The sequence below is a fragment of the Pongo abelii genome, chromosome 1, assembly GCF_028885655.2.
Source record: "Pongo abelii isolate AG06213 chromosome 1, NHGRI_mPonAbe1-v2.0_pri, whole genome shotgun sequence".
NCBI classification, from domain to species: Eukaryota; Metazoa; Chordata; class Mammalia; order Primates; family Hominidae; genus Pongo; species Pongo abelii.
In genome coordinates, this window is record NC_071985.2 from 81,935,390 (window position 1) to 81,961,773 (window position 26,384).

The 26,384-nt window shown below is 39.8% G+C and overlaps 1 protein-coding gene across 1 annotated transcript; it reads right to left on the minus strand.

The window, feature by feature from the left end:
* Positions 1-234: 234 nt before the first annotated feature.
* Positions 235-21,815, minus strand: TIPRL (TOR signaling pathway regulator). Its single transcript, XM_002809826.3, has 7 exons — positions 20,851-21,815; positions 15,971-16,150; positions 15,172-15,271; positions 8,886-9,017; positions 3,770-3,865; positions 1,453-1,515; positions 235-540 (listed from the first exon to the last, which is right to left on the minus strand). The coding sequence occupies exons 1-7, from the start codon at positions 20,952-20,954 to the stop codon at positions 397-399; spliced, it is 819 nt and encodes a 272-aa protein (XP_002809872.1). The 5' UTR covers positions 20,955-21,815; the 3' UTR covers positions 235-396.
* Positions 21,816-26,384: the final 4,569 nt, after the last annotated feature.

Sequence of the window (26,384 nt, forward strand, 5' to 3'; positions counted from 1 at the left end):
TGATCAGGAATCCTATGAAAGTCACAAGGCATTGGGATTCGGTGATTTACATTAACCTCCTCGTGGTAGAAGATAGTGTTTCATGATGAATGCAGACTATGCTCACTGCTCATGAGACACACACATCACTACTGCTGAGGTCCCACTTTGTGATAATTTAGAAATCATCCAAATTTAACTCCAGAAAATATAAATCTGGAACATGAATGTGAAGACAGACAGTACAAATAGCAGTTGAGTGAAACCTGCCTGTAACGATCTTTATTTTTTTTTCCTTTAAGGCTACAGAAAATCTGTACATAAACAAAGCAATTAATTCTCATAATAAAAATAATCCCTTACAAATAGCCAAGGTGTCCAGTCGGATTCCACAGTAAGTATATGTTGTATCACATTCTATTCCACTTGTGTACTTTTTTGTGAGTCTGCTGGGTTAGGATCGATTCTTTCTGGAAATATTAGCTTCTCACAAACTGCTTCCTTTATTGGTAAATACTGGGATATTTCATTAGGTTCCGTGAAGAGGGAAGGTGGAACATGCTAGGAAATACATAAATCATATTAGCATATTCAGTTACTGTACTGACATTTCTTGCAAATGTTTTGGTTCAAGCATTCATAAAGCATGGAAATTTTAAAATCAGGTGCAATATATGCATATGTGCTCCTAAAAAGTATTTCTTGTCACTGAATCATTCAACTTTGTTACTGAATGATTTCATCAAAGATCACAGGGTTATATAATTTATAATGTTCCCACAGATTTCATAAGAATTTAATACATCTTAATCCAACCCTATGTACCTGCTGCTTTTGTAACTTGAAAACACTAGTCTTCGGTTAGAGCCCAGCATGTAGTCTACAATAGAATCTAAGTAACTCTTCTGTTCCAAGTGTATTCTATACCCAGACAGAAATAAGTACTAAGCGTGAAAAAATAAAATCAAGTTTATAGGAAGGTATCAATTTTTAAGCAACCCATTATAGAATCCTAAGTTCTAAGGAAGGCTTCACAGGTCCCAGGGGAGTAAAAAATAAAGAAAAATGATGCCAAAACAAACAAATTATGGTACAGAATCACCACATTTTAGGAAGAGAAAAGGAGACTATGTAGAAAGAAATAAGGTGGCAGGGTGGTAAGTGGAAAGAACATCCATCACCAGCCAGCTATGTGACTCAGAGTAAGTCACACCTCTGGGTTTCAATTTCTCCAGAACAAAATGTGAAAATTAGATTAGATGAGGCTTAAGTATCTAGCAGCTCTAAATGTTCTTGTATTTGAGGTAAGGTCAGAAAAGTTATGCTCCAATAGAATTTATCCTATAGAGCCCCATTAGGTGAATGAATGGTTTAGGGATGTAAACCTGGGTGGTTGGGGTCAGGGGTATATGCTACTTAAATTAAAATGAAACATTAAAATTAACTTCTAAAAACTGAAATTTAAGTACTTGCCATCAAATTAGAAATTTTGCTTTCTCGTGATGTATATTCTCGTAACATGTAGGTCTTGTCAGCCTGTATTTAAAAATAAACAGTTGCAAAAAATTTAATTATACTGATTTACAAAATCCTTTCTATTAAATAGACTGCCTACATTTTAGGATAGGTTGTCAAAACACATGCAGTCTAAAGAGAACATCTTGTTCTACACTGAGATAACTCCTATTTAACACAAATTGGATTATTTCCAATTTCCAAACATTATAATAATGATACACATATGCAAACCAATTTTATAATTACCATGTAAGAGAAACATAGCAAAGATTTTACTTTGAAAGAATATGTATATAAATAAATAATGTATATAATGATTTGCATAAATGAAATATGCAAGAGATTTTAAAATTATTTCAAGTTCGAAACATCTTTCCCTTAAGCTATCTTATCATTTACCTACATAATTGTGCTACTTTTATGTTGCAAAATATGCTTTAAAATTTTTATTCTTTCCCATTCCACAAAGCTCTTAACAAATAGCTTACTTAAAATCACCTTTTTTGTACTTCAATTTTTCCCATTTAAGATTTTTGGTTAGGTTTTAGAACAGCAACTTATTATAATTTACTCCTTGAAACACTTTTCAATAAAAGAAAAGCCACAAAATTATATGCCTTTAAGGTTTCACTCTCTTGTATTAATAAAAACAGATTAATAGTCACTGTAGGAAAAAAATCAAATAATATAAAAGTATAAATCATCAGTGATCACAGCTTATATAGGTAACACTATCTTTAATACTTAGAAATCTCTACAGAGAATCTTATGTAAGTAGATTCATACTTGCTTTTGAAAGTTCAACACTGAAATGAATATCTTTCAAAATTACTTAAATATCAATCTCTACAACCAATTTTAATAATTATATATTTTATACCATATGGATATAAACAATTTAATTAATGGCCATTTAATGGGCATTAAGTTCCTACTTTCCTTCCTTTCTGCTATTATAAACAATACTACTGTGAATATTCGTGTACATACAACTCTGAGTAATTGCCCAATTAATATTTGTAGATTATTATATAAAAGAATCTTTTTAGGATAAATTCCTAAAATTCAATATTGTTTAATTAAAACAGTATTTTTAACATTTAGGCCAGGAGCGGTGGCTCACGCCTATAATCCCAGCACTTTGGGAGGCCGAGGCAGTTGGATCACTTGAGGTCAGGAGTTCAAGACCAGCCTGGCCAACATGGCGAAACCCCATTGCTCCATTAAAAATAAAAAAAAAAATTGCCAGGTGTGGTGGTGGGCACCTGTAATCCCAGCTACCAGGGAGGCTGAGACATGAGAATCGCTTGAACCCAGGAAGCAGAGGTTGCAGTGAGCCGAGATCACGCCACTGCATTCCAGCCTGGGTGACAGAGCAAGATTCCATCTCAAATGAATAAAAATAAAATTTAGATTTCTCTTTCTGGGGAACAAAAATATAGCCTATGTTTAGCACTTTGCCACCACTTTTAAAAAGAAAAAAGTCAATCACTATAACCATGTTGTTTCAAGAAAAAATCCCTAAGTGAAGGGTTTAGAAAACATCAATCCAATCCTATCCTACTAGGTTCAAATTCCAGTTCTGCCACCTACTAACTGTATAACTTAGGTATGTTTCTTTTTTTTTTCTTTGAGACAGGGTCTTGCTCTGTCACTGCAGCCTCAACCTTACCAGCTCAAGCGATCCTCCCACCTCAGCCTCCCAAGCAGCAGCTAGGACTACAAGTCCATGCCACCATGCCTGGCTAATTTTTTGTATTTTTAGTAGAGACAGGGTTTCACCATGTTGGCCAGGCTGGTCTAGAACTCCTGATCTCAGGTGATCTACCCACCTCGGCCTCCCAAAGTGCTGGGATTACAGGCGTGAGCTACGGCACCCGGCCTTGGCCTGATTAAAATATTAATGTACTTCCTGTATATTAATGTACATCAGGACATTACATAAACAACATATACTGTAAACAAAGGTAAGAGTTAAAGGACAGTTTTCTTAAACATGGATTAAGTACATACAAAATTGTTTCAAAAGACCCCTCCCCAATTAGGGAGTGTCTTTTAGAAAACATTTTGAGTCACCAGAATCTTTGTAAAAGAAAATGTAATGTTTTGATGATAGCCTGCAGTCAACAGTGAATGTGAAACACTCAGACTTAACAGTTAGAAAGACTGCCACATAATATAGATTGTTCAATTTCAAATTCTCAGATTGACAATGAAACAACACAAACAAGCCCAGTATCAATTAGTATATTCATTAAACAAGAATAAATACCTCATGGTAAAGTCTCGTGTCATTCATTCTGATAAGCACCCCATCAATTCTCAAGAAAAACCGCAACAGCAGGAAAAAGCTAGAAGGCATTACTCTCTGGAAAAAAAAAAAAGGTACATTAATATTTTAATAAAAATTAAATATTACTTTGCTGAAAGAAAAAATTTGAAAAAAAAAACAAACCCTGGAATAAGGCTGAATTCACAGTTTATACAAATCTCTCAACTAGAAGCTCTTTGTCCTAGCTCCAACTAGCCTCAAAACCTTGTGCAAACTATTTAATATTTAACATCATAGTTTCGGTTTCCTAAAATATTTTTTCTAGGTGAGGAGATACTGAGGTTTAAAAGACTTAAAAACATACCCAAGTAATGTAAAAATTATAATGTTTATTTTTAAAAATGGCGGGTACTGATAGTAAATGTCAACACCAATAAAACCAAAATGAAAGACCAACCTAGTTCTTTGTCACTACTCACTTATTCACTTTACATAAAACAAAGCAACAGACCTTACACAGAATGCTCTAATTCAGTGCAACCAATAGGCACTATTTTATACTGCTAAAGACCTGGTTTATCAGAACACTATAACACATTCTTAACATCTTTCATCTGTGGCACATCTACAAATTCCTCTGCTTTCCAAGTATAACTACTAAAGATAGGCAGAATCAGTGGAGAAAGTATGAAGGTGGGTCCTGGGAGGGAGTGGTTGAATGGAATGTGAGGTATTTGGGTCTTTAAAATGAGTATGTTTAGCTGGCATAGTGGCTCACACCTATAATCACAGCAGTTTGGAAGGTTGAGGTGGAAAGATCACTTGAGCCCAGGAGTTCAAGACCAGCCTGGGCAACAGAGTCAGACCCCATTTCTACAAAAAATACAAAAAATTAGCAAAGCATGGTGGCACAAGCCTGTAGTCCTAGCTACGTGGAAGGCTAAGCTGGGAGGATGGCTTGAGCCTGGGAGGTCAAGGCTGCAGTGAGCCATGATTGTGCCACTGCACTCCAGCCTGGGCAATAGAGCAAGACCCTGTCCCAAAATGAATGAATGAATGAATGAATTAAAACGAATATGCTTGGCCATTTGCTAAATAAATACCTATTGTCTACTAACACCAAGTTCTTACTACAGTAAGTCTTGGATTTATATAAATGAAAAAATAGAATCCCAATGCTCAAAAAGGTTATTAGCCAGGGAAAGGTCAAACAGATGTGGTAGCTGCTATAATAGAGTTATGCACAAGGCTCAATAAGCATTTGAGAAAGAAGTACCTAAGTCTGCTGAAGAACATCAGATAAGACAAGGCTTGAGCTGACCACAGAAAGAACAGCTGGAGATGGGAAGGAGAATTTCAGAAAGGGGACCTGCATGTACAAAAAGCACTGAGGCATGAAATAATAACATTTATTCAGGGAACTGCCTATAATCTTACATATAAGCACAGGGCTACATTAATGATGAAAGAAGAAATAACAGGATAACCCAGTAATGATAGTGACTTAACTGCCTGGAGAGTCACCAGCCACAGGCTAAATAAATTCTTTTCTGCCTTAGGACCATTACACACCCTCTTCCCTTACCTGGAGTATTCTCCTGGCTAACGTTCACTTGTCCTTCAGATTTCAGTACACATGTCACTTCCACAGAGGGGCCTTTCTTACCATTCCATACCACAATAGATTTCTCTTGGTATTCTCTCTCATAGCACTCCATTACGAATTAACGGATTTGTAACTATCTTCATTTATGTTTCCACTTGACTGTAGGCTCCATGATGGTGGAAATATCTGCTTTGTTCATTACCACATCTCTATTGCTTAGAAAAGTACCTAGCACACAGCAGGTGCTCATTAACCACTTTCCGGATAAAACTGAGGCTAGAAGGTATTAATATCTTTGCTGGAGAAAAGTCTCTGAGCCAGACTGTATTCTGATGGGGTTATCGGCAACAGATTAAAAACAAGACTTTTAGTAAAGGAAAGCTGTAGAAATAACCTGACTTATGACAACTTGATGTCACAACAAATTGGGAAGCACATCATTATTATTTAACATTACTACACAGTGATATGTGTAATTTATGGAAAGACTGACTTGCAACATTTCTTCAAATTTCAAAATTAGTTACTAACAGTCACACTGGACACAACACAGGCAGTAAACTGAAGTATCATTTCAGCATGGCACAGTGGAGACAGTAGGAATTAGGAGACCAGAGCTCTAGTGCCAATACAATAGCATATTTTAGGGCAGTAGTTCTTTCCTAGGGGACGTCTGGGAATTTGTGAGGGTATTTTTTGTTGTCACATCAATAAGCAACCAATATCAACAGTTAGTGAATAAGGACCAGAACGACAGATCTGGGATGCACAGGACAATCCTATACAACAAAGTCCAGTCCTGCATTCCACAAAACTTGCAGTATCTTTCCAGGCATTCACAGAGGTGAAAAAGCCTACTTATAATGATCTGACTTTAGAACCTATTTCCATTTTACATAGATAATAAAAAAAAATCACTCAATTATCCACAAAGGCAACTATTTTCCAAATCAAGGAAAGATTACACTTTTTCTTATTTAGAACTTCACTAAGAGTTGTTCATCGTTTTGGAAAATTGTGTTAGAGTCACTGATTGATACCTTACATCTCTGTCAGCCTACATTTTTTGCTGTCACATTTACGGTGACTCAATATGCAAATATAAGTACCTGACTGCTTCATTATGTCTTTGGTGCAGTCATATTATGCATTTAAGTATTAAAATATATTTTATTCTAAACCAATTTCCCTTAATTTTATAGTTAAAATATGTTGATTGTTGCAAAGTAGGTGGATTAAATCATCTACAAATTTCACTACAGGGTAGTAATATCTATGAACTAATACTTCAGCTTAAAGTAGTTGGTTAAAAAAATGCTCTTCAGTTTAAGACTTACTATGTATTCTTGTACACACATATTTATACACATATTCTTTCAAGCAACTCCATCCACAAAACCACATGTGCTTCCCAAATACTGACCCACTTATAGACATGATATATATACCCCCTTGGATACAAATGCACACCCAGGTATGCAAACTCATAATGAACATTTAGCATAGTCAATTCAGCAGGTGGTAGACAAGTGGAAAGATACAAGACTAGATGAACTGAAGAGAGAATAAATCTAAACAAAAAAAAAGTAAATTTAGAGTTATAAGTGAGCAAAGAAGTAAAGCCTATGAAAACAACTATTTAATGCTAGAATAATGATATATATTAGATGATAAAAGAAAACTTTGCAATTAGTTTCATGACCTTAAGCTATCTTTTTGGGCCTTATCTATAAAATATGGAGGCTACAAAAAATGATTCTCTAAAAATTCATTACAATTTCAAAATCCTTTGATTCCACAGAAAAAAATAATTTTATTTTTAGATAAGTAAAAATAAAATAAAATTTTTTATTTATCTAAAAATAAAATTATTTTGTCTCCCAAGCTGGGCTGCAGCGGCACCATCATAGCTCACTGTAGCCTTGACCTCCTGGGCTCAAGCAGTCCTCCTGCCTCTGCCTCCCAAGTAGCTAAAATCTGACTTTAAAACAAATCTGTTGCTGCTTTTGTATTATTTTCATTCTTTAAATCACAGCATCCACAATCATTATGCCCCAAGAACAATGTTTGATGTTAGGGTCTCTGTCTTTGACGGATCTCATGACAAATGCTATAGTTGAGAGGTTTTTTGTTTTTTTTTGTTTTTTTTTTTGAGACAGAGTCTTGCTCTGTCCCCCAGGCTGGAGTGCTGTGGCGCGATCTCGGCTCACTGCAAGCTCCGCCTTCCGGGTTCACGTCATTCTCCTGCCTCAGCCTCCCGAGTAGCTGGGACTACAGGCGCCCGCCACTGCCTCCAGCTAACTCTTTGTATTTTTAGTAGAGACGGGGTTTCACTGTGTTAGCCAGGATGGTCTCGGTCTCCTGACCTCGCGATCCAGCACGCCTCGGCCTCCCAAAGTGCTGGGATTACAGGCGTGAGCCACCGCACCCGGCCTAATTGAGTGGTTTTTAAAAAGGAGTATAGAAAAGAGATATTTAACTCTGTGTAAGGGAGTTGTGAAGGGCCTTGCAGAAAAGGTGATATTTTAGCTGGGTCTTTGGGTCTTAAAGAATGAAGCATTTAGTAAAAAGTTTCAGTTGAGTTTTTTCTGGAAAGTATTAGAAACCTAATTATAATGCAGTGGTAAACAAATATGAATAACCATACTTGTTATGTGTTTTCTACTTCTTTTTTTTTTTTTTTTTTTTTGAGACGGAGTCTCGCTCTATCGCCCAGGCTGGAATGCAGTGGTGCAATCTCGGCTCACTGCAAGCTCTGCCTCCCGGGTTCACACTTCTCCTGCCTCAGCCTCCCGAGTAGCTGGGACTACAGGCGCCCGCCACCATGCTGAAAATTGAAGTGGTAGTTGAATGATGCACTGAAATCATAACACATGGATCATTTTAAAAAATGACATCCACCTTGCTATCTGCAGATCCTATCAACATCATTTTTAATCCAAAATGTGAAAATTAAGCCACAGTCTTCATTCGAGTTAAATAATAAACTACAAGGTGGCCAGGCAGGTCTATTAGAAATGCTTTGCTAAAATAAAGCCTTAAGAATACACTAATATTTTGTGAATTTTATAACGGATATTCAATAAGATATACAGATCCAAGTGAAATTGTACATGACATCATGTTAAGGCTCAGTGTTATTCTTTTTTTTTGCTCTGTCACCCAGGCTGGAGTGCAGTGGCATGATCTTGGCTCATTGCAAGCTCCGCCTTCCGGGTTCACGCTACTCTCCTGCCTCAGCCTCCCGAGTAGCTGGGACTATAGGCGCCCGCCACCATGCCCAGCTAACTTTTTGTATTTTTAGTAGAGACAGGGTTTCACTGTGTTAGCCAGGATGGTCTCGGTCTCCTGACCTCGCGATCCAGCCCGCCTCGGCCTCCCAAAGTGCTGGGATTACAGGCGTGAGCCACCGCGCCTGGCCAGGCTCAGTGTCATTCCAAGTGGGTCATATTTTTGTCTGATGTTAAGAATGCAAGAAAAATATTAATTTTAAACAAAAATAATACTCACAATCTTCACACTCAGGCTTGAAACTCCATGATCATGAAGTTCATCCTCAAAAAGGAGAACTTCTTCAAAAAACTTAATCTGTTCTCTGGCTTTCAATTTTTCTGTGTCTATATGATCTGTTGTAGGTACAACCTGAAAGAAAAAATTTTAAAGAGGAGCACATTAAAAAAAAAGTTGAGGAGCTACAGAGACACAGGAAAGTAGTCTTTTTTTTTTTTTTCAATCAGTCTTTTCTGCACAGCCAGAGTACACAGTTCTAAATTTGGGTGTCATTAGTAGATATAAAAGATCAGAATATGGCTTGATTCTGAAAAGCTGAAGACATTACAGATGCCCAATATTATAGCTTCACAAAAAAAGGAGTAAAAATTTATCATTTTTCATGCAAGTCATATTAAAATCAACTTCTGTTGTGACTATGAGAAAATTAATCAACTAAAAATCAGTCAGTGAGATGAACGACTGCTATCACAGAAGGTCATAGAACATTTGTGCTGTGAAAGCCACTTTTAGGACATTCATATGGAACTTAAAAAATATTTTTCCATTAGAATGGTAGATATTTGCTCAACCTAACTCCCCAAAACCTACAGCAAAATAAAGTGCTTTAAATAATGAGGTAAACAAGAACTTGTAGAGAAATTCTGAGGGAAACTTCTAGCATTGCAAAGAGCTTTGAATGAAGTTGGCAATTTTTCAATGTGTTATTCTGTAGCTCTAAGACATGCACACAAATAATCCAACAAAAGCATCAACAGTCCCAAGGCAGATCATATCAGTAGCTCATTAAACTCAAGTGTCTCCTGAGCAGGACCCAAGTATGAATTGTGATACTATTTTCTACCACATCTAATTTCACTACAAAATGCTCAGCTGTTTTACTCCTTGACAGGTTTACCATAAACAAACACAACAATGCTTGTCAAACCATAGATATTTAGTAAATGTAGCTTTACTTAACCGTCATGATTAGGTTATTTGTTTTGACTCATGGACAAAATTAGCAGATGGAGAGTAATTTGAGATAACTAGATAAGAATCAGAAGAAAATTACAAACGATGTTGTTTACAAGACTGCACGGATTTTGGGAGGAAATCTAAGGGAAGGTTAAGTAATGTAGGGGGAAAAGATGCCATGAAAAGAAAGTGGCAGTTTGTATATGATTTCCAGGAGGTAAAAAAATGTCCGTAATTCTTCCATGGTCACTTAGAGATAACACTTAGCCCTAAGAAGTTTTACTTCCAACTGTGTACAGAGCAGGTATAAGGCCACTCTTGAGGTGGAAATTGGGAGGGGAAGGGAGTTGGAGTGTAGGGGCAGGGCATATAATCAGTCTCCTGCATCACACGTTAAGTTTATGATCTAGTTAAACAAAAGTTGGTCTGCCAACGAGGACTGCCTAAGGTTACACAACTTTAGTGTTAACTACACACACTTGTAAATTCCATCCTTTTTATTTGATTTTAGTTCAAAGGAACACATTTTTAACATCCTCCTTATAGATACTCCTGAATCCCCCAAAAATAATCATTATCTGAATTTTCTCATTAGTAAATTGCTTCATTAATGTTTCACATATACCTTCAGTAAGTGATTGGTCAAAATGAATCTGTCAGTTTTTCCATTTACATACTTGTTCGTATAAAATGAAAGACAAAGTAAAAAACAAAGCATGAGTTAGGGATATCATATTTAACTTATTTATGCTATTGTCTCCATTTGCAAGGCTAAGTATGTCTAAAACTTTATACTTTTCAGCTCTCTCTCTTCCTCAACTCCACATATCTCCTCTCTGAACCCAGGCATCTAAAAAATACAACAAAAAAACAATAACCAGCTAAATATAAAACACATGGGCTGGGCACGGTGGCTCATGCCTATAATCCCAGTACTTTGGGAGGCAAGGCGGCCGGATCACTTGAGGTCAGGAGTTTGAGACCAGCCTAGCCAATATGGTGAAACCCCATCTCTACTAAAAATACAAAAATTAGCTGATCGTGGTGGCAGGCACCTGTAATCCCAGCTACTCAGGAGGCTGAGGCAGGAGAATCACTTGAACCCGCAGGGCAGAGGTTGCAGTAAGCTGAGATCACACCATTGCACTCCAGCCTGGGCGACAAGAGTGAAACTCTATCTCAAAAAAATAAAAAACATGTGGAACAGTATTGGCAGAATAAGTAATCTAGACAAACCTTCCTGCTGAAGACAATTTAAAAAGCTGGCTGAAAAAAACCAACAACTTCCTAAAAGCATCAAATGGCCAAGGCAGTATGGAGTTACTCGGCTGAGATCTGGAAAAAGACTGGGGCCTAGGAAAGTAAGTCTGTACTTGGCTGGCTTTTGCCCTGAGGCATAGCACTGGCTGATCCAGAGAAGAAGCTGGGCTCTGCTAGCTTTTGGTGCCATCACTGCTCAGTGCTCACTAAGGGCAAGGACCCTGAAGAATTTCCTGCTTCCTCCCAAATCAGAGATGACACCCTAAAGAGCTATAGTGATTTCAGAGCTTTTTTTTGTTTTGTTTTGTTTTTTTGAGACAGAGTCTCGCTCTGTTGCCCTGGCTGGAGTGCAGTGGCACCATTTCAGTTCACTGCAATCTCCAGCTCCTGGGTTCAACCAATTCTTGTGCCTCAGCCTCCCAAGTAGCGAGGATTACACGCACATGCCACAACGCTTGGCTAATTTTTTTGTGTTTTTAGTAGATACAGGGTTTTGCCATGTTGACCAGGCTGGTCTCAAACTCCTGACCTCAGGTGTTCCGCCTGCCTTGGCCTCCTAAAGTGTTGGGATTCAGGTATGAGCCACTGTGCCCAGTACACCTCAAACTCTGGTCCTAGACCAAGGCAGGCAAACTAAGACATGTAGGTCAAATCTGCCCTGTTACCTATTTTTATGGGCTGTAAGCTAATAATGGCTAAATAATTGGAGAAAAAAAATCAAAAGAAAAACATTTCATGACACATAAAAATTATATGAAATTCAAATTTCACTGTCCGTAAAGTTTTATTAAAGCCTAGCCACGCCCATTCATTTATATATTGTCTATGAGTGATTTAGACTACGATAGCACAGCTGAGTTGCTGCAACAGAGACTCTAAGGCCCACAAAGCCTAAAATATTTACGTCTGACTCTTTACAGAAGAACTTTGCAGAGCTCTGTCCTTGACTATGAATATTCTCGAGCGCCTGTCAGAACTAAACAAAAATCCTCTCTGAAGGAAAACATCATCATCCTAGAACTGAAACAAAAATAAAGAGGCAAATTAGAAGCCTAGATGTCATAACCCAGAACCAACTGAAATAAAAGACACTAGGGATTCCAGAGATGATTGAAATTATTAGGCCTTAGTCCATTTGGGCTACTATTTAATATAATAATATACCATAGATAACATATCTACTTTTATTCTAGGTATTACAATATTAACTTAAGTTCCCTAATACTTGATATACTATATTATCATAGTAACAGCTGCCATTTATTGAGATCTTACTGTAAAACACACACTGTTTTGAGATAGGGTGTCGCTCTGTCACCCAGGCTGGAGTGGAGTGGCACAATCACAGCTCACTGCAGCCTCGCCTTCCTGGGCTCAAGTGATTCTCCCACCTCAGCCTCCTGAGTAGCTGGGACTATAGACACGTGCCACCAGACCTGCCAATTTTTCTATTTTTTGTAGAGATGGGGTTTCACCATGTTGCCCAGGCTGGTCTCGAACTCCTGAGCTCAAGTGATCCATCTCAGCCTCCCAAAGTGCTGGGACTACAGGCATGAGCCACTACACCCAGCCTACATACATAATTTTATTTCCTACTTCACAACTAGTATTACCCTAGTTTAACAAAGTGACTGAAACAAGGCTTAGTAAGACTAAATTACTTTTCCAAGCTGGCAAATGATGGTGCTGGGATTTTGAACCTGGATCTGTGTTCTGCCAAAGCCTGAGCTCATTACCACCAGTGAGTGGGTAATCACATTGACATTTCTCAGCAACACCTCAGAACAAATCACATTATAGGCTGAAGTATCAATAGGAGAGTACTGAACAAATGCTTTTTGCCTTCTACTACTCTCACACTCCTTGTTTCTACAGCTATGGTTCTCACTTGGTCACAGCTAATGCTGCTTCATAAGCTCCAGGAGGCTTTTCCTAAGTCAGTCCACAAAGTAAGTCATCATCATTATTGTATGGGTTTAAAACAAGTTCCCATTTCCTCACTCCTGGCAATGAAATATCAAATGCTCTCTACAAAGTTTTTCAATCAGAAGAGAGGAGGGAGGAGAACACTAATCTATGAAGTAGTATAAGGGACTGAAATAACCTTGTTCTCCCATTAGACTGTAAAGGAGGAATTTTTGTCTGCTCTGCTATTCAAGGCTCCTAGGATTAGTGCCTGGCATAGAGCAAGAGCTCAAGAAATATCTGTTGAATGAATGAATGAGTTTTTTCCTGGAAGCACAGAAAAATAGTTAAAGCTTGGACTGTAGTAATGGCAGAAACTGAAGATAACAATCATTAAGTTCCTGCTATGAACTTTTATCTTCATGAGACTCTAAAAATTTCTGCAGAGAAAAGGGGCCCAGACACAACACTATGTTCTTAACATTTCTGCCTAAGCACCAACATATGGTATCAGGTTTCCTTGTTCTGAGATGGAGTCTCACTCTGAAGCCCAGGTTGGAGCGCAGTGGCGTGATCTTGGCTCACTGCAACTCTGCCTCCTGGGTTCAAGCAATTCTCCTGCCTCAGCCTCCCGAGTCTCCAACTCCTGACCTCAGGTGATCTGCCTGCCTCGACCTCCCAAAGTACTGGGATTACAGGTGTGAACCACTGCGCCCAGATGACATAGGGTTTCCAATAGCTACTTTTAATATAAATATTTCAGGTTACACTGAAATAAATTCATTCTATATAACAGTCTGTGATATTTAGAGACATTCAACCTAAACCAAATTTACTTTATTTTATTTTATTTATTGTTTTTTTGAGACAGAGCCTTTCTCTGTTGCCCAGGCTAGAGTGCAGTGGTGTGATCTCAGATCACTGCAACCTCCACCTCCTGGGTTCAAGTGATTCTCCTGCCTCAGCCTCCCAAGTAGCTGGGATTACAAGCACACACCACCATGCCTGGCTAATTTTTACATTTTTAGTAGAGGTGGGGTCTCACTACGTTGGCCAAGCTGGTCTCGAACTCCTGACCTCAAGTAATCTGCCTTCCTTGGCCTCGCAAAGTGCTGGGATTACAGGCGTGAGCCACTGAGCCTGGCCCAGATTTGCTTCATTTCAGTCATACTATAAGATTTCAAAATACAGCTAACTTCACAATATAAGACCTACCAATTCCATCTTCCTAGCATTATTTACCATGAATCTCTTTTTTTTTTTTTTTTTTTGAAACGGGAACCTCACTCTCTGTTGCCCAGGCTGGAATGCAGTAGTGTGATCTCGGCTCACTGCAACCTCTGCCTCCCGGGTTCAAGCAATTCTCCTGCCTCAGCCTCCTGAGTAGCTGGTATTACACGTGTGCACCACCACACCCAGCTAATTTTTTTTTTTTTAATAGAGAAGGGGTTTTACCATGTTGGTCAGGCTACTCTCGAACTCCTGACCTCGTGATCTGCCTGCCTCGGCCTCTCAATGTGCTGGGATTACAGGCGTGAGCCACTGCACCTGGCCTGAATCTCTTCTCAAGCAGGGCTTACACACACAGGACTTAATACTAATACAGAGCTTTAGAATTTATTGAGAGCTTCCTATAAATTATTTCACATCAAAACTCTGCTTTGAGGTAGATATTTCTGTTTACCCAATTTATTGATAAAACTGAGACTCAAATTAAGTAACTTCCTAAAGTCATCTCAAGTTCATACTCAGGTCAGACAGGGCATAAAACTACTTTGTCTAACCAGAAGTTCTTTTTGCCCATATATTTGTTCATCTATAAACTTGTAAGCTACAAGCTAGCAGGTTCTGTCTAAATCACGTAATACATTATCAAGGCCCGAAACACATTTTAATGTTTCTTGATAGTGATAATGATAACAAGGCAGTCTGCCGTTGCCACCAACTACACTTTTAAAAATAAATTTTTCCACTAAGGCCGTCTTTTATTTTCTGCTGATAAGTCAACAAGCAAAACCTCCTCACATTAGGTTCTGAGGAACGCCACAACAGAAAACAAGGATGATAAAAGTAGTTGCAAAAAATAACCCGTTACTAGAAAGTTCTAATGCTCAGACTGTCCAAGACAATTAATGACTCATAAAAGAAAAAAAGTAAGATTTACCTTTAATTTAAGAGATTCTCCAAGTAAAGTTCCCTTATAATCTGTTGTATAGGTCCAATCGTATGGTTTAATAACCTCTTTGGAGTGTTCACCCTCCGTCCTCAAATACCAAAATGAGAAGGATCAGATTCAGTGATGCAGAATAGAGATTATCTGTATTTATATATCACATCAAATTATATTCTACAATAACATAAAATATCCTATTAAATATATACACTTGTTATAATTCACCAGTACAAGGTTTTTCTTACAGTTTTTCTGCATTTATTATTTAACTTGTCATGTACTGATGTAGTCTTTTCAATTAGTCTGTATACTGCCTGAGGACATGGTTTAAAGGTTTATACTTATTTGTATCATCTAAGGTACTTAGTACATATTGGGCACAAAGTAAATAATTGCTGATTTGACTATCAAAGAAAAACATGTCTTAATTTCAATGCATCTCAAACAGGGTATTTATTAAGCATATCATAAGTAAACATTTTTTCTTAAAAACAGGAACATTAAGTATAGCCTACTGCCTCTTCAAGAAGGAATACTGAAAAATTGAAAAAGTACATAGCTCAGCTCAGTTGCAATTCACTTTAACAAGTATTCAAGCAGTGGAGTAATTAACTTCCATTTTTATGTCTGAGAAAAACGAATTCTAGAATGACACAACTCTCTAGTTTAATAATAACAGCCCTTCATTCTAACAACACACACGTATCATTACTGAATATTTTTTCAAGTCTTTTCTCTTTTGTTTAACCTAATTACCTTTTTTGTTTAACCTAATTGACTGGATTCTCACCTGCTTTCTTGCCACTCTTCAGCACAGGCCACTTTAAGCATTCCTTGGTAGTTGTTTACACATCTTAATGCATCTGTAGCATTGAACTCAATTCCAAAGCCAGAGCCATGCTGGATTCTTAAAACGTTGTCTCCAAACATCATTTCAGGGAGAGATGGCATATGTAATTCATCGGCTAATCTACACGTAACCAAAGTCGGGTGAGATAATTTTATATCGCTGTTGGCATTTTTGTTTCTTTTCCATCCCAACAGAATTCTTCCCACTTGCTGAATGAGTTACACAGCATATGATTTAATCAATATGATATATTTCCAAGGTCTATAAAATGCTTTCATCATCCATTCTTTCATCATCATATGGCACTGTACTAGGTAGTGGGCTAAATAAGATAAATATACAAATACGTAATATAATAGCTTATTATACTACTATAATATATAGCACACAGATATTACTATAATATATATCATGAGAGTATGAAGAAAAGATAGCAAAGCAATTAAAGATACTGTCCCTTGTAGGAAAATAATTTTTCCACTAAAATTCTCAATTGTTATAAGTTTCAAAAAGTGGTGATGAAAAAAGCAAAAGCACCTGACACTGATGAGGGACCTCAGCACTTGCCTACACAGATTTTCAGAAGGATTGTGTCAATTTACATCTCACCCTGGGGCAACAATCAAGCAAAAAAATCACAGGAATTTAACATAATTTACACACTTATGACTCAAAGTATCAGTTTTAGGATACCTGTACTAAAGAATAATTCCAAGTACAGAAAAAAATTATACACATTAATACTTATAATGGCTTTACTTATAATCATGAAAAAGAAACACTCTGAATGTTTCATTATAAAGCAATAAATGATTATGCAAACCAAAGTATATCCATATGATGAAATATTATGGAACCATTACAAATGTTTAAAGAGAGACTATAATAATATGAAAAAATGCTTATGATAAAATAGTAAGAAAAAAACTGGACAAACATTGTATATTTATTACATCTAAACGTGTATTTTTGTGTGCACGTATCAGTGATCTAACTTTTTGAGGTGCAGGTCTTCAGGATGATACCTAACAATGTTAACTTTCATCATAATTTTAAGTAAAATTTATTCTTTGTTATTAGGAGATAGAAAATATTAAATACTTAAAAGATTAGATACAATAAACTGTAATTGGAATATATATTCCATAAGATTCCATAAAATAAGTTTTAACTTGAATAATGCATACCAAATGTGAAATAATATATGTGAGTCTGTGGATTCTACCCAATATATCTGGAAAAATGTGGCAGTCCTATAAAATATTCCACTCATATATGTAAAAGAATCACTGTTACTAATTTACAGTCCTTCAGTGTTCTAAATATAGAATTTCTTAAACATAGGCCAAAATGCCTTTTTTTTTTTTTTTTTTTTGAGACGGAGTCTCGCTCTGTTGCCCAGGCTGGAGTGCAATGGCACGATCTTGGCTCACTACAACCTCTGCCTCCCAGATTCAAGCAATCTTCCTGTTTCAGCCCTCCTAGTAGCTGGGATTACAGGCACATGCCACCATGCCCGGCTAATTTTTGTATTTTTAGTAGAGACAGGGTTTCACCATGTTGGCCAGGCTGGTCTCGAACTCCCGACCTCAGGTGATCCACCTGCCTAGGTCTCCCAAAGTGCTGGGATTACAGGCGTGAGCCACCGCACCCGGCCTGAAAATGCCCTATTTCTAACATCAAGCTTCCCACTTAAAAACAGGTATAACCAGTTACAAGGAGAGAAGACAGGAAGCTCCTGTGGTTTTAAGGTGCCTTAAATATTCATTAAAAGAGCTTCTTTAATCCAATATTTTACCCAATCAATTTATTTAGCACCTTAGCGATTTTTACAATCTATGATAATGCATCACAGAAAAATTTAGGATTGGTGAGGGTAAGTCTTCCTTTTGTCATCTAAAAAAAAGCAGATTTTTTTTTTTTTGGCAGAGGGTGGGGGATGGAGTCTTACTCTGTCATCCAAGCTGGAGCACAGTGGCACGATCTCAGCTTACTGCAACCTCTACCTCCCGAGTTCAAGTGATTCTCATGCCTCAGCCTCTGGAGTAGCTGGGATTACAGGCCTGCACCACCACTCCCAGATAATTTTTTTTGTATTTCTAGTAGAGGCGGGGTTACACCATGTTGTCCAGGCAGGTCTTGAACTCCTGACCTCAGGTGATCCACCTGCCTCAGCCTCCCAAAGTGCTGGGATTACAGGAGTGAGTCACCGCGCCCAGCCTCAGGCAAATTTATTTTTAAAATAATACATAAGGAGATCATAGATATGGAATTTTATTCCCTTAAAACTCTCCACGTATACAGCCATCGTTTGGAGAATCTGTAAGTAAATTACATGGGGGCCCCAGTTTGAAGCTGACTGCTTTATATATAATATAATTATATATTGTATTATGTTGGTGCAAAAGTAATTGAGGTTTTGCAATTAAAAACTGCAATTACTTTTGCACCAATCGGCAATTTGTCACAGAAAGTTATATGGAGAGGAGGCCGGGTGCGGTGGCTCATGCCTGTAATCCCAGCACTTTGGGAGGCCCAGGGCAGGTGGATCATCTGAGGTCAGGAGCTCAAGACCAGCCTGACCAACATGGTGAAACCCCATCTCTACTAAAAATACAAAATTAGCTGGGCGTGGTGATGCATGCCTGTAATCCCAGCTACTTGGGAGGCTGGGCAGGAGAATCACTTGAACTCAGGAGGTGGAGGTTACAGTGAGCCAAGATGGCGCCATTGCACTCTAGCCTGGGCAACGAGCGAAACTCCATCTCAAAATAAAAATAGAAAGAAAGAATAAGACAAAAAAAAAAGAAAGAAAATTAAAAATAAATAAATAAATAAATATACAAAAATTAGCCAGGCGTGGTGGCACGCGCCTGTAGTCTCAGCTACCAGGGAGTCTAAGGCAGGAGAATCACTTGAACCTGGAAGGAGGAGGCTGCAGTGAGCTGAGACTGTGCCACTGCACTCCAGCCTGGGTGACAGAGTGAGTCTCTGTCTCAAAAAAACAGAATAAAAAATAAATAAAAGTTATACAAGGCTGGGCGCAGTGGCTCACGCCTGTAATCCCGGCACTTTGGGAGGCCGAGGCGGGCAGATCACCTGAGGTCGGGAGTTCGAGACCAGCCTGAGCAACATGGAGAAACCCCGTCTCTACTAAAAATACAAAACAAAACAAAAAGTTATAAAAAAAAAAAAGAAAAGAAAGTTATATAGAGAGGAAAAACTCAAAAAAGTAATTCAATTTGTGGTGGGATGAAGGGAAACTTTTTTCCTTTCTTTTCTGTATTTTCCTAATTTTTTTCAGTGAGTCTACTAGAATATTACCACTTATTTTCTTGAAGTAGGAAGCAAACATCGTTTCATTACTTTCCTCTCTTCCCTGGTCACTCCCTCTGCTCAAATCTTAAAATGCAAGTGCTCACTTAGGATTCTGTTTTATGACCTTTTCCTCTGGATGACTTCTGGATACCTTAATTCATTCCCAAAGCTCCAGGTACCAAATATAAGCAGATAATTCCCAAACTTAAACCCACAGACGTTATCTTTTTTGAGCTCCAAGATAAATATATCTAAATGCCTACTAAACATCTTCACTTTATGACCTATACCCACCTCACATTTCAATAAACTAAACTCATCCTCTATCCAACGCCCAGCCCCCATCTGCTCCTCCTCCTCCTGTGCGTCTCATCTGGTTCAAAGGCATACTATACATGCAAAAATCCAAGCCAGAGATCTTGTCATCAGCATAGATTCTTCCTTTTTTTATTTCTCCTCCCATCAGCTGGCCATCCCAGGGACTTAATCTTCTAAAACCTATCTTTTCTCTTACTAACTGGTCTCCTTCCCATCCCTGCGGACCTGCAATCCAGCCTCAACATGGCCTCCAGAGAAATCTTTCAGAGCGTACATCTGATAATGCAGCTCCTTTGGATAAAATTACACCCAGTGGTTGTCAGATAAAATTGAAAACTCCTTAGCCTGGCATAAAAATTCCCTCAGTATCTTGATTCCCCTGGGGCCTACCTCTCATCTCTCACAACACCCCCTATGGTACCTCACGCTCCAATCACACGGACACAGCTCTTTAAACACATAGCTTTCACTCTCCCTGAGCCCCCAGCTTTACATGAGTCCCCTGATTCCCCTAAATTTTGTCAAGATTCAGCCCAGGCATCAAAAACGCATCACAACTCACTCTGCCTGACCTGGTGGCATGTACCTATCCACTGCCCCCCGCAACGGTTTTATAAAGATTCAGTTCAGGCATCCCAATTTCCCAGATGGTTCGAGCCCCTAAAAGACCTCACATCACTCCGTGTATACATCTTCATTACATTTATTCACGCTGTAATATAATTGTCTGTCTCTCTCAAGAGACTGTGAATTGAGGCGCACGTTGTCTTTTACATGTCCTATCTCAAGCGCCGGGCACAGCACCTGACGTGACAAAAACCAAACTTATAAATCATCCCCGTCATTAACCCCTAAGAAAACAGGCAACAGCCACCCAGAAAGAAAGGTGGTGCAGGTTGAGGCAGGAGGAGACGTTTGGTGAGGGGAAAGTCCACCAGAACAGTCACACTCTACTCAAACCCAGGCGGACTGACAGTTCACGAAAGCAGCGCCTGGCGATCCCCAACCAAAGGGTCCGGAACTGTGACTGGATTATTTATCGAAGTTGTCAATCAAAGGTCCGGTCCGGAGGGACCGAACCTCCGCCTCAGGGGAAAAGGGGAGGGGCTGCACAGAGTTCGCCCTGCCTCCCGCCCTGGGCCAGCAACCCGCCAGCGCCCAGACCCCGTGCCCCGAAGCCTCACTTCTCCACATCCGCCGACTTCATGATGTGGGTCTTGGACGCCGTCAGCTTCCAGGGCCCGAAGCAGAAATCCCGGTGGCTGCTCTGGAAGCCGTGGATCATCATGGCTGAGGCAGGACCCGCAGAGGCCACAAGGAATAAGCCGAAGCAGCGGCGGCGGCGAACACCGGTTCCTCCGCCTCCCTCCGGCCCAGCCTCCTAGGCTTCCGAGCCGTTACCATGCCCGGCCCCGCCCCCTGCCGGCCGACCCGGACGCGGGCTCTGCTTCCCGTCTTCTTCTCCGCCTCTTTGCTTTTTGCTTCCGGGACTAGTTGCTCTTGTTGCGTGACCCACGTCTTACGTTCCGACGCTCCGGAAAAAAGGAAAAAGGAGAAAGTCTGAGGGGCGGCACTTGGATTGCGGAAGGTGTGGTCAGGAACGCACCGCCCTCCTGAACTCGTTGGGTGACGTCATCTCGAAGGATTTTAGGGACTGCCAGGGAAGGGGACGACGGTTCCAACTTGATCCTTACAGACCTCAAAGCAGTGTAATTACCTCGTGTGTTAGTGAATCGCGTTACAGAGGAAATTTTTCTGTTTTGAGGTCAAAAAAAGAAGTAATCCCACAGAGTTTAGGAAATCCAGCACCAAGATTTAGAAGTGGCCATCTAGCCACTCTTGACTATGACCAACTCCTATCAAAAATTGCATCCTCGTAGATATGCCAAGACTTTCCATGGTCTAGTTGCTATGTAGGCACCCAGTATAGTGGAAACAACACAGTCGACTTAGTGCTAAATCTCCTTTTGCAACACTATTGTGTGAATCCTTGGGCAAAGCGCTTCTCTAACGATTTTAGGTTTCAGTTGCCTCAAAATGAGATGATTTTGTTAATGGAAAAAAAACAAACTCTGTAAAAGGTTTTAAAGAGATTTATTCTGAACCAATATGAGTGACCATGGCCTGGGGAAAAGTCCCAAGAGGTCCTAAGAGCATCCGAAGTGGTGGCGTTACTGTTTGTTTTATACATTTTAGGGAGTTGGGAATTGCAGGTAAAATAAGTCAATATATGGAAGATACACATTGGTTCAGGCTAAGGAAGTGGGATGTCTTGAAGGAGAGGCTTACAGATCATAGGTGAATTCAAAGATTTTCTGATCCGCAATCTGTTGAAAGATTTAAGCTTTGGTCAGGCGAGGTGGCTCCTGCCTATAATCCCAGCATCTTGGGAGGCCTAGGTGGGAGGATTGCTTGAGTCCAGGAATTTGAGACCAGCGTGGGCACCATAGTAAGGCCTCATCTTTACAAACCATGTTAATTAGCTGTGTATGATGGTATCTGCCTGTAGTCCCAGGCTACTTGAGAGGCTGAGGTGGGAGGATCTCTTGAGCCCCAGAGGCTGCATTGAGCCATGATCGTGCCATAGCACTCATGCCTGGGTGAGTGAGACCCTGTCTCAAAAACAAACAAAAACACAGGCCAGGTGCAGTGACTCAAGACTGTAATCCCAGCATTTTGAGAGGCCAAGGCGGGTGGATCACCTGAGGTCGGGAGTTCAAGACCAGCCTGGCCAACATTGTGAAAACCTGTCTCTACTAAAAATACAAAACTTAGCCGAGCACGGCGGTAGATGCCTGTAATCCCAGCTACTAGGGAGGCTGAGGCGGGAGAATCACTTGAACCTGAGAGGCGGAGGCTGCAGTGAGCTGAGATCGTGCCACTGCACTCCAGCCTGGGCGACAGAGTAAGACCTTGTCTCAAAAACAGACAAATAAAAAACAGTGTTAAGCTTTGTCTAAAGACTTGAAGTCAGTAGAAAGGAATGCTTAAGAAAAGGGAGTCTGCTATCTGTCATGTGATGCTACACCAGTCAGGTTGGAAAGTAAGGCACATTATACCATTGCACATAAAAAACCATTTAATGAGATTTTATGGTTTGTAGGGCATGACTTAATCCTTGCCTTGCATGGCCGTAGGTCTTTTTTTTTTTTTTTTTTTTGAGACAGAGTCTTGCTCTGTCGCCCAAGCTGGAGTGCAGAGGTCCCATCTCGGTTCACTGCAACTTCCACCTCCCAGGTTCAAGCGATTCTCCTGCCTCAGCCTCCCAAGTAGCTGGGATTTCAGGCATGCACCACCAGCCCGGCTAATTTTTGTATTTTTAGTAGAGATGGGGTTTCATCATGTTGGTTAGGCTGGTCTTGAACTCCTGACCTCGTGATCTGTCCGCCTCGGCCTCCCAAAGTGCTGGGATTACAGGCGTGAGCCACTGTGCCCGGCCCATAGGTCTTGTTTATTTGTATTTATTTTTATTTTTTGAGATGGAGTCTCGCTCTGTCACCCAGACTGGACTGCAGTGGCGTGATCTCAGCTCACTGCAACCTCTACCTCCCCAGTTCAAGCGATTCTTCTGCCTCAGCATCCTGAGTAGCTGGGACTACAGGCACGTGCCATCTCGCCCAGCTAATTTTTGTATTTTTAGTAGAGATGGGGTTTCACCATATTGGCCAAGGTGGTCTCGAGCTCCTGACCTCGTGATCCGCCTGCCTCAGCCTCCCAAAGTGCTGGGATTACAGGTGTGAGCCACTGCGCCCAGGCTAGGTCTTGTTTATAATATGGTATCTTATTGCCACAGAGTGTTTTGTCAGCCTTATGATCTCTAGTTTAACCTTAATGTGGGTCAGTTGTGCCTAAACTCTAAAAGGGAGAAGGTATAGAGGTGTGTCTGGCCTCTCTTCCCATCTTGGCCTGGAATTCAGTTTTTAAGGTTTTTCTGAGGTTCCTTTGGCCAAGATTGGGTTTTGTTTTCTATCTAAAATTTCTTTTTATTTAAATTTTTTTTTTATTTTTAATTTTTATGGTACATAATAGACATATTTATGGGGTATATGAGATATTTTGATAGAGGCATGCAATGTGTAACAATCACATCAGGGCGAATGGGATATCCATCACCTTAGACATTTATTATATTTTTGTATTGCAAACATTCCAATTATAATCTTTTAGTAATTTTTTTTTTGAGATGGAGTCTCGCTCTGTTGCCCAGGCTGGAGTGCAATGGCACGATCTCAGCTCACTGCAACCTCTGCCTCCTGGGTTCAAGCGATTCTCCTGCCTCAGCCTCCTGAGTAGCTGGGATTACAGGTACGCACCACCATGCCCAGCTAACTTTTGTATTTTTAGTAGAGACAGGGTTTCACCATGTTGGTCAGGATGGTCTCGATCTCCTGACCTTGTGATCTACCCGCCTCAGCCTCCCAGAGTGCTGGGATTACATGTGTACAATAAGTTATTGTTGCCTGTAGTCACCCTATTGTGCTATCAAATACTAGATTTTATTCATTCTAACTATATTTTTGTACCCATTAACCATTTCTGTCCCTCTCCACTACCCTTCCTAGCCTCTGGTAACCATCATTTTACTCTATCTCTGTGAGTTCAGTTGTTTTAATTTTTAGCTCCCATAAATGAGAGAGAACATGAAAAGTTTGTTTTTCTGTGCCTGGCTTATTTCACTTAACATAATGTCCTCCAGTTCCATCCATGTTGTTGCAAATGACAGGATCTCATTCTTTTTTGTTGCCAAATAGTCCTTCATTGCGTATATGTACCACATTTTCTTTTTTGTTTTTTTTTTTTTTTGAGACGGAGTCTCGCTCTGTCGCCCAGGCTGGAGTGGTGCAATGGCGCAATCTCGGCTCACTGCAACCTCTGCCTCCTGGGTTCAAGCAATTCTCCTGCCTCAGCCTCCCGAGTAGCTGGGATTACAGGTTCCCGCCACCATGCCCAGCTAAGTTTTGTATTTTTAGTAGAGACGGGGTTTCACCATCTTGGCCAGGCTGGTCTCAAGCTCCTGACCTCGTGATCCACCCGCGTTGGCCTCCCAAAGTGCTGGGATTACAGGCGTGAGCCACCGCGCCCAGCCTGCACCACATTTTCTTTATCCATTTGTCTGTTAGTGTACACTCCAGTTGCTTCCAAATCTTGGCTGTTGTGAATAATGCTGCAGCAAACACGGGAGTGCAGGTATCTCTTCAGTATACTGATTTCCTTTCTTTTGAGTATATTCCTAGCAGTACAACTGCTGGATCATAGGGTACTTCTATTTTTAGTTTTTTTTGGGTTTTGTTGCTTTTTTTTTTTTTTTAACAGACAGGGTCTAGCTTTATTGCCCAGGCTGAAGTGCAGTGGCATGGTCATAGCTGTCTGCAGCCTTGACTCCCTTGGCTCAGGCAATCCTCCCACTTCAGCTTCCCTAGTAGCTGGGACTATAGGCACCACTGTACCCGGCTAATTTTTTTTTTATTATTTTTTGTAGAGTTGAGATCTCTCTATGTTGCCCAGGCTGGTCTCGAACTCCTGGGCTCCAGTGATCCTCCTGCCTCAGCCTCCCAAAGTGATGGGGTTACAGACATGATTTACCACACCCAGCCCATTTTTAGTTTTTTAAGGAATCTCCATACTGTTCTCCATAGTAAATGTACTAATTTATCATCTAAAATTTCAGCTGCTTCTAGATAGGGTAACAGACCACTAATTCACACAATCAGTCATTTACATCTTACCCTAAGTCATGTTATAATGTAATTTTCTATGAACTGGCCTTGATAGAGAAGTACCATGCCACTGTTTCCAGAACTGAGGACTCGCTGCTTTCCTATCTACCTTCCCAGAACATTTGTCTCTTTTCAAAATTTTTCCAGACAATATATTATGAACACATCCTCTAATAGGCATATTTTTATTTAAATATAAAATCTAACAATTAAACCAGTTTATGATCTCCAGTCCAACAATTTATTACAGGACTCTAAGACTGTAATTCTTTGATGATACAAGGAAGTAAATCTCTAAAGGTACAATTTCAAGCACACACACATTGAGAGATATTTGGGTATTGGTGGGTATTTTCAGAGCACATGCAAGTACCATCATGCATCAACTATCTGTTCTATAAAAGTGATTGTTGGGATGGAATAACATCTGGGACTTGATGGAGGGAAGGAATTCATTTTCAGCCAAACTGGGAAAAGGATATTAGAGCCACCATATTCAACCATCTACTATTCAAGTTGGTCAAGATTCAGTGCTGAGAACAACCAACTAACCAGTTGGTTATTAAGGAGTTATTATAAAAAATTTATGCATTCAACAAACATTTTTTGGCAACTACTATGGTGCTAGAAACTGTTTCAGATACAGTTTATAAGGACACAGGAATGAATAAAAAAGGTAAGATCTCTTTCATCTTGGAACATGCATTGTAATATAGAAGATAGGTAATAAGTAAACAAAACTTATGATTTCAGATATTGATAGATTTTGTGCAGAACATTCACAAATTAAGTGGAGAGGGCAAGAATATGGGGAGTGGGAAACAGACTGGTAAAGACAGAGTGATCAAAAGAGCCCTTTCTATCCCAGCACTTTGGGAGGCAGAGGCAGGTGGATCACCAGGTCAGGAGCTCTTGAGACCAGCCTGGCCAATGTGGTGAAACCCCGTCTTTACTAAAAATACAAAAATTAGCCGGGTATGGTGACGCACACCTGTAGTCCC

Bases quoted from the DNA above. Each gene is read 5' to 3' on its own strand.
- TIPRL (XM_002809826.3), bottom strand. From the start codon at position 20,954: ATGATGATCCACGGCTTCCAGAGCAGCCACCGGGATTTCTGCTTCGGG. The intron at 16,151-20,850 runs GTGAGGCTTCGG...GGTTACGTGTAG, and splicing joins AAGTCGGCGGATGTGGAGAA to ATTAGCCGATGAATTACATA. The intron at 3,866-8,885 runs GTGAGTATTATT...TTTTTTTTCCAG, and splicing joins CAAGCCTGAGTGTGAAGATT to AGAGTAATGCCTTCTAGCTT.